The following is a 9391-nucleotide window of genomic DNA, read 5'->3' as shown; positions in this document are numbered from 1 at the left end:
AGTCTAGCTGCCAGACAGCTTGCTGCACCTGCTCCCCCTGCCAGCAGCCCTGCTGTGTGACCCTCTGCTGCAAGCCTGTCTGCTGCACACCCATCTGCTCTGGACCATGCTGCCAGCAGTCTAGCTGCCAGTCCTCATGCTGTCCATCCCCCTGCTGTGTGCCTGTCTGCTGCAAGCCTGTCTGTTGTACACCCATCTGCTCTGGCTCCTCCTCCTCCTGCTGCCAGCCCTCCTGCTGTGCTCCTGTGTGCTGCAAGCCCTGCTCCAGCCTGTCCCTGCTGTGTCGCCCTGTGTGCAGACCTGCCTGCTGTGTGCCCACCTCCTCCTGCTGTGCCTCCTCCTGCCAGCCCAGCTGCTGCCGCCCAGCCTCCTGTGTGTCCCTGCTGTGCCGCCCTGCCTGCTCCTGCAGCACTTGCTGAGGCCTCTCCTTGGGCTAGAAATCCAGCCTCTGAGTGGACGCTGTTGTCACCTGGGAGCTTGTGAGCTCCCTGTCACTTGACCCCCTGGCTTCTCTGCTAATAGCCAGAAATTGTCTACCCTGCTTCTCCAGGGTCTGGCAGGCCCCTTGACTGTCACTTGCTCACCCCTTCCTCACTTTGGAACAAGCCCCAGCTCTTGACTCATGAGTATTCTAGTAGGGCTCCTACTGGCCCTGCTGCTGTGGGGAGCAATGGCCCTCTATCACCCAGCCCTGTGTGTCCCTGTGTGTCCCTGTGTGATGCTTTCTGAAGCTGGACTCTCAGCCACCGTCCTGGGTCCGTGACAGGGTTTGGCTGTTCTCCTGGCTTCACAGCCTCTCACCCCTTCCCCGCTCAGCTGCACCCGTCAAACTACAATAAACTCTTGACAAACTTGACCAAGCTTGTCTAGCCGCTCATATTAACAATGTTTGAGTTCCCTCTTCTGGCTGCTCACAAGGGCACTCAGCCTGTCCCCTTCCATGGCGTCAGGAGCAGGCCTTCCTTGTCCACAGTTATGTCCAAGGGATACAGTTGTGTTCAGGGATACAGGGGTATGGTTCTGACAGTCACACCTATCCTGGGAGTGGCTTTGGCTACCCTCATTCCCCTTAACATCCCCATTCTGGTAGGTGACATCCTGGGAGATGTTCTCTGTAGAGAACTTGGGTCTTGGAGGTTCCTACAATACTGTCTCCCTGGGTTATGGTCTTTATAAAAACAGCATGGCTCACCAGGCATGGTGGCACATGCCTTTAATCCCAGCACTCAGGAGGCAGAGGCAGGTGGATTTCTGAGTTCGAGGCCAGCCTGGTCTACAGAGTGAGTTCTAGGACAGTCAGGGCTATACAGGGAAACCCTGTCTCGAAAAACCAAAACCAAGCCAAAACAAAACAAAAAAACCCAGCATGGCTGGATACCTGCTCTCCTGAGTGACTGTGGGATTTTGGTGCATGATAGGGGTGTTTGATGACAAGGTCACAGAAACTCTGGTCACAAGTCTAAAATCACACCCTAAAAGGTGTGCCTGGGTCATCTATCCTTGTTTGTGGGTGGGGCACATCCCCTGAAGAGCCCTAGTTCTCTTCTTTCCAGGACTTGGCCCAAAGCTCCTTTTCTTGGCTGAGGGCACCATCTCTGGCCTGCACCCATGGCCTGGTCCAGCCTGTTGCAGTTAGAGCTGTACAGCGGTGTCTTGACACTAAATTGATGGCAATAATCTGCCACCTTCAGACCACGGCTCCTTAGAACCCTCTGTTCTTTGCTATAGCGCCATAGAGGTCCTCCTGTAAAGGAGGGGGAGGACATGCCCTAGAAAGAGACCCTGGGTCCAGAAGGGGTCTCACAGTCTCAAGCCCCTGACACATCCATCTTGTGATCTTACTGGTGACAGTTACCTTCACAGAGAGTATGTGACTGACAAAGGACCCAAATTCTGAATTTACAGTGAAACAAAATTAAATGAACCAGCAAGATGGCCGTGAGTATTTATAGAGATGCTGTGGGGCAATGGGCTATGCACAGACAGCCTGGTTTCCAGTCGAGGCTAGATCTTGAACCCCGGGACCCGATAGTGATAATTCACTTACATGGGACAGAAGGAGTTCTCTCATGTCTCCTGGACCCTGGCTCCTGTCGGAGTTACCGCCCCCACAACCCCCATAGGAGAAGCGTGGCTATCAGCCACTTAGGAATAGCACCAAGCCTTCCCACATGCAAATAGAATTTCCCCCAAACTCTCAGTCCAAGCCAATGAGAGATGCCTGCTATCAAACCCTGACTCATCCCCGGAACTGTATATAAGCCATGCAGGGAACTAAAGGTTTGCGAGAACTATTCCTGTGTCTGAGCCTTTTGTTCCAAGGGCTGTATGTAACACTTGGGAAGAGGTCTTCTCTCCCGAAGAGCCACCCGAGGTCCCGCCACTCCTCACTGGATTGTTGGCTTTTTGCTAGCCCAGCCTGACCTGACTCAGTTCAGAGAGGCTTGGAGTTACCTACCTAGTGACCTGGAAGGCATGGCAAAGACTTCTGGCACTCACTTCCCCTCGCTGGAGCCTTCCCACCCGGCCTGGACAGAGATCTCCGTGGAAAACCTATGGTACCCAGGCCCACAAGATGCCTTGTGGCCAAAGGTCACACAAGTTGGCCGTTCCCACCCATGACAAGAAGACATAAAGGAAGAAGAGACAGTGGTACCCTCAGGTTGGCAGGCAGCCAGTGGCCAGTGGCCAGCTGTCATCGCAGCCACAGAGGCCAGTCATTGTGGGGCCAAAGCACACAGATTGATAGAGAGACTCCCCCCTACCCACTGACACCTGCAGTTCTAAAATCTAAAATGTGTCTATGAGAACACTCAGGGATAAGCAAGAAGTTGCTCTACAGAGGCTCCCACGGGAGCCCAGGAACTATGGTTCCCAGGAAGCCGGGCAGATCAGTCAGTGCTGAGATGCATCATCTGTCCTGTGAGGCTCATGTGTGCTTGGCATATTACATTCTGTATCGTCTGCTGCTGAAAATGTGTAATAAAATACTAAGGAGAAAGGCATGGCAACACCACTCTCCTGAACCACAGTTAATAAAACAAACCCATAACCATAAAAAAAAAAAAGTCACCTTTGGGAAATACAAAGGCATTCTCTCCAACAAACGCAAAAAAGTGGACGTGCTGTTTCCCAGAACATAGTTAATATGGGAGAGTGAGACAGAACTCCGAACAAAGTCAAATCCTTAGGCAATATAAACGAACAAGATTGAAAGTAACTACGACTTCGACCAACGAAATCACAAGAGCTTCCAAAATGAATTTTTATAAAGGGAAATTTTAAATTTTACAAGACAACTGGGCAGATCCAGAAATTAATGAAGTATTGAGTTTGCTCTCCTAAAGCCCATATTTTTAAAATAGCTGGGTGTGGTAGCATGCTCTGTGTTGGGAAGGCAGAGGCCAGAGGGTCCCTGGGGTTCCCTGGCCAGCTAGTCTGTTGGAATCAGTGAGCTCTGGATTCAAGGGAAGATCCTATTTCAGAAAGGTCAGGTGGAATGATGAAACCACACACCGATGTCAATCTCTGGCCTCTACACTCACACACAAAATAAATAGACAAATAATTAAGGAAGGAATTGTAGATGTAAATAAAGCCAATCAGTTGTTTATAAAAAGACGATGAAAGTTAAAACACTGGCAAATCCAGACCAGAGAAGTGATGACAATGATGAATCATGATAAAATAAATAATAGGGGCTGGTGAGATGGCTCAGCGGGTAAGAGCACCCGACTGCTCTTCCAAAGGTGCAGAGTTCAAATCCCAGCAACCACATGGTGGCTCACAACCATCCTTAACAAGATCTGACTCCCTCTTCTGGAGTGTCTGAAGACGGCTACAGTGTACTTACATATAATAAATAAATCTTTAAAAATAAATAAATAAATAGGCGTATGTAATATAAATAGTTAAACGATATTGCAATATACTGACTTCCAGGGAAAGGCAGCGGTTTAAGCCCCACCTCCATGTGACCATGAGTGACAAGAGTGGACAGATTAGGGAGAACAAGGGCAAAAGTCAGATGTCCAACTCTGTGACCAGCAAACCCCTCCAGGAAGAGGGAAATAAAGGCCCAACAGTATTTAAACCAGATAGGAAACACCGAACAAAATCAGTAAGTGCCACCTTCCAGTGACCCTGAATGCAAATGACCTCAGGTCTCTAATTAAAGACTCAGACTAGTAGGTCACATCAGGTGGTTGTCGTCCAGAAACAGCTTTGGGGCCAATGAACTGGCTCAGTGGGTAAAGGAGCTTGCCACTAAGCCTTACAGCCTGAGTTTGATATTTGGGAACCACATGGTGGAAAGAGACAACCAACTTCTGCAAACTCTCCTCTGACCTACACACACACACACACACACACACACACACACACCACACACACACACACACACACACACACCACACACACACACACACACACACACACACACACTGACATGTGTACACATACATAGTAAATAAATAAATGTAAGAATATATGTCTTGCCGGGCATGGTGGCACATGCCTTTAATCCCAGCACTTGGGAGGCAGAGGCAGGTGGATTTCTGAGTTCAAGGCCAGCTTGGTCTACAGAGTGAGTTCCAGGACAGCCAGGACTACCCAGAGAAACCCTGACTCNAAAAACCAAAAAAAAAAAAAAAAAAAGAATATATGTCTTGATATACCCATGCTCTTGTTTCTATTGCTCTGATAAATATTCTGGTACAAAGCAACTTATGGGAAGAAGAGATTTATTTAGCCTAAATTTTCAGGTTCATCATTATAGGTAAATCAATGCAGGAACTTCAAGTATTATATCCCTAGTCAAGAAATCTCTCTCTCACACACACACACACACACACACATACAAAGAGGGAGGGAAGGAGGGAAAGGAAGGAGGGAGGGAGAAAGAAAATATAAATATATGAATCCTTGTTTGCATTCTTTTCTTTCGTGTAATTCAAGACCCCCTGCCTAAGGAATGGTGCCACAATGAGCCAGTTAGTCATACATCTACTAACAATCAAGACAACTCTCACAGACAAGTTCACAGGCCAATCTGATCATTAAGAATCTCTTTCTGGGGCTGGAGAGATGACTCAGCGGTGAAGAGCACCAACTGCTCTTCCAGAGGTTCTGAGTTCAATTCCCAGAAACCACATGGTAGCTCACAACCATCTGTAATGGGATCTTATGCCCTCTTCTGGTGTGTCTGAGGAGAGCAATGGTGTACTCAAATACATAATCCTAGGTTATGTCAAGTTAATACTTAAAACTAACCAGCGCAACTCAGTTTAAAAAAAAAAAAACAAACATTACTGTACATAAAGGGTCACACATGTTCAGATACATGGATGTGATCATTGCTCAATTCTCTCCAACTGATGATCCTTGAGACAAAATATAAGCAAAGAAAATTCACAGTTAAAATGTACCACAGAGCAAATGGCCTTAACAGACACCTGCAGAGTGTTCTACCTGACAGCCATGACGTGAACATTCTTCTCAGCACCCCACAGAACTTTCTCGAATACAGATCACATTTTATATCATAAACCACGACTTGAAAAATACCAAAAAGTCAAAACATTTCTTGTAGATCATAATACAATAAAAGTAGGAGCCACTACCAAGAAAAATCTTTTTTTTTCTACATACTTTTTAATTGTCACGAAAGACAGCAGCGAGGAAACTTAAAAACTCCTATAATCAGATAAAAGTGAAAATACAATTTATCAGAACCTTCAGATATAGGAAAGGTGGTTCTGAGACGGACGTGGACCACTGTCAAGCTCACAGTAAATCGCCAAAGAGGAGGAGCCTGGAGAGGTAACTCGGTGTTTAAGAGCATTTGACACCCTTGCGGGGGACCCGGGTCAGGTTCCTAACACCCATACAGCAGTTCACAACAGTCTCTAACTCTGTGCCAGGACACACCCTCTGACCTCCTCAGGCACAGATACATGTGGGCAAAACACGCATGCACGTAAAATAAAATCTATAAATCTAAAAGAAAGCAGTAGTGTACCCAGCAATCCTATGAATCCTTGCCTTACTTCTACAATGCTTGGACGGGGCTGACCTAGGGACTATATTTTAACTTTCTCCACTGCCTTCCAATTTCTCAAATTGCAACTTCTGGACAATCTTTTCCCTGTCCCTGGCTTCTAGGACCAACCCCGGCTTTCTAAGGGCTGTTTTGTTTTGTTTTCTTTTTTCGTATCATTCTATTGCCCTCCAGCTAGAACCTCGCAGATTCATCAGCGTTATTCCACTGACGTAGAAGCCCCTCAGTCATCTGATCAGCTCGCACAAGAGCCTCTCCTCCACTTACTTTTCTCTCTAGGTGACTGTTTTGACTGAAATGACTTGTTCTGAGGGGTACAGGCTTCTTCTTCCACAAACTGGCCAAGACAAAGGCAAACACACCGCATATCTCCTCAAGATGCAAAACTAGGGTGGTGGCCGCATCTTCCAGGACACACAGAAACCCACTCTGATGGGTAGGATAGATCCCGGGATGCTGTGTAGGTCACTGTGGCCTGGGGATGAACCTGAACCAGACCATTTTGGCTCTTCCTGCTGTGAGTTCCTGGATGAGAAAATGAAGTTCACCACCAAGATGCTATGTCACCACACTGGTCAATTTCTGAAGGGTGGTGGCCTCTCCAGGCCATGCTGGGTGATCATTTCTTCTTCAACTGGATCACTTTAAGCATGGCTTAGGAGACTGAGCCTCCCAGGGGTCCCTGCATCCTCCAGGATCCTCCTCTCCACCCACCGTGATGGTTTGAGACCACCAGAGAGCCTCTCCCAAGCTTTGAGCCAAATGAAAATAAACCTTTTAAAAATATATATATTAGCAAGAAAGCAAATAAATAGCGAGGCATTTTAAATTCAGAAAAGATGAACTAGCGGGACCCCAGAGCAGCACAAGGAAACCAATCATGAAATCCAAGCAGAGAGTCTTGAAGTGGAGATCAAAGAACCATACAAAGAGTTATCAGATCAAAGAGCTGGTCATCTTCACAAAGATGACTAAGACTAAACAACCCTTAGCCAGACTGGCTGAGAGAAAGAGGCAGAGGAATTAATATAATAATGTATAGCTTTAAAGGGTGTTTACTTACAGACACTACTCAAATCCAGGCAATCATCAGTATAGTACCATGAGCTGGAAAATCTAGAGGGAATGTGAAATGGACACATGTCTAAACATGTATGACCTACCAGAATTGGGTCAAAAGGGCATACATAGACTAGACAGTTCTACAACGGTCAGTTGAGTGTGAACCAGAAATTGTCTCATAGCAAAGAAAAGCTCAAAGCCAGATATGTTCACTGCTGCAATGTAGCAAATCCTCCAGGAAGAGCTGCACCAGTACCCCTCAGTCTGCTGAGAAACAGGAAGCAGCACGGCCTACCTGACACTGCTAAGCCAATGTGACCCGGAAACCAACGCCCGATAAAGACACAGCCCAAACCAAGCACACAGATGTCCCATCCACTCCCCCAATAAACACAGGCACAAGAGTTCTCAACAAAATATCTCTAACACAAACTCAAAAGATGCCAGGGCAGAGGGAGGGTCAGTCAGGGTTGAGGGGAGGGTCAAACCAGACTGGCCTGTGAATTCAGAGTATTAGAAGTGGTGTTTACAAGAAATAACATGATCAATGACTGGGGGTGTTTGTCCTCTGAGCTTGAGGACACTTAGGGGACAGTCGGGGAAGGTATAATGGCAGGAGTAAAGGAAAACCAACTCAAACAGAAATGATTATCCCCAAGAGGGAAAAGCGAACTGAAATGCATGAGTGCGGAGATTAAACCTGTCCACCCGGCACGGAAACACTCAGGAAAGAGAATACTGAAATGGATAGGAGATAAAGTCTTACTAAATCAGAAGTGGCTGGTGCCCTGATGGACTGGGTTGGCCTGATGCTGTCTGTGTGCTGATGTTAATACTGGTTCCTCAAGAGGGGTTGTCCCCTGGCAAGCAGACCATCCCGTCCGTACTCAGGTGATGTCATGTGAACCTTCTCCCCTATTTAACTGGTCAAGAAAAAGCTAGAATTGGTGATTGGGCAGTGGAGGGGAAAGGTGGGGCTGGAGGCCCTAGCTTGAAGGTCAGGCAGAAGGAGAGGAAAAACATTGGGCGGGGGGCTGGGAATGAGAAAGAGGAGGAGAAGCCAAGATGGACCAGAACCTTGTGGCCGGGAGAGACCACAAGTGGCAAAGGGAGTAAGTTAGTATAGTGTTAGATCTGCCCAGTCTAGGCTTGTAATTATAATAACTGGATTGTGTGTTTTATAGGGGCTTATTAGGGTTGGAAATTCCAGCGAGACCCTGATTTAAGAGAAACTGAGGCGGCAGTACTGTGTACAGAATGGGAGAGGGTGAGAGAGCAGAATGTTGTCCTCCACAGTAGGGGATTGGCTCACATCTAAAGACAAAAGCTAAACCAACCAACCAACCAAAAACCAACCACGGAATAGCATGTTATTGTAATAAGTTGTGGTGCAACAAAAGTCTGTGGAGTGGAGGGAGGGACCGGTTGGGTCTGTGGGACAAAGGGAAGGGACCCGATGCAGGCTGGAGATAAAGGTGGTGACTGTCTACAGGAACAGAGGGACCTGCAGCACACAAGGGCATGACAATGGGCCAGTGGGAACCATGTCTGATGGAGTCCGTCTTCCTAAGGATAGTGTAAGAGCCAGCAGGGGAAGTTCACAGGCCCCAGCTCCACCCAGTCAAGGTGTCACATGGTGACTCTCAGGATAAGGATGTGCCGTGGCCTTGCCTTGACCCACGCTCCCAGTCACAAACTGGCTTGTGTTGTCTGGGAACAAGACAATCAACAAGGAAAGGAAACATGGTCTCCCCTCATGAGGAAGCATACACAAGAGGCACATAAAAACCCCAGGGCCGGGTGCCTCACACACACAACACACTCACGCTCACTCTCACACAGGCACCCCTCCCGGTCCAACCTCACCATGGCTGACACCTGCTGCACAAGGACCTGCGTGATCGCTGCATCCACCACATCTGTCTGCTCCAGTAATTTGAGCTGTGGCAGCCGGATCTGCTCGCCCAGCACCGGCCTAGGTGCCTCATGGCAGGCAGGCAATTGCCAGGAGAGCTACTGTGAGCCCCCATGCTGTGTCCCCAGCTGCTGTACCGCCAGCTGCTGCCAGCCAAGCTGCTGTGCCTCAGCCCCCTGCCTGACCCTCCTCTGCACCCCAGTGAGCTGTGTGTCCAGCCCCTGCTGCCAATCTTCCTGCTGCACACCCTCATGCTGCCAGCAGTCTAGCTGCCAGCCAGCTTGCTGCACCTGCTCCCCCTGCCAGCAGCCCTGCTGTGTGACCCTCTGCTGCAAGCCTGTCTGCTGCACACCCAT

The 9391-nt window shown here is 48.3% G+C and overlaps 2 protein-coding genes across 2 annotated transcripts in view; one reads left to right on the top strand and one right to left on the bottom strand.

The window, feature by feature from the left end:
- Tspear (thrombospondin type laminin G domain and EAR repeats) overlaps window positions 1-9391 on the bottom strand; it is a 199504-nt gene that overhangs the window by 73984 nt on the left and 116129 nt on the right. The window lies entirely within an intron of this gene.
- The window catches only part of LOC110326897 (keratin-associated protein 10-8-like), a 745-nt gene continuing 341 nt past the window's right edge, over window positions 8988-9391 (top strand). Inside the window, exon 1 of the mRNA XM_021205546.1 lies at window positions 8988-9388. Within this exon, the coding sequence (XP_021061205.1) occupies window positions 8988-9388 (401 nt within the window). The remainder of the gene's footprint in view (window positions 9389-9391) is intronic.

Source organism: Mus pahari, chromosome 9 (assembly GCF_900095145.1).
Source record: "Mus pahari chromosome 9, PAHARI_EIJ_v1.1, whole genome shotgun sequence".
NCBI classification, from domain to species: domain Eukaryota; kingdom Metazoa; phylum Chordata; class Mammalia; order Rodentia; family Muridae; genus Mus; species Mus pahari.
Note: the sequence above shows the minus strand (reverse complement) of the source record. Positions and strands in the feature narration are given on the sequence as shown.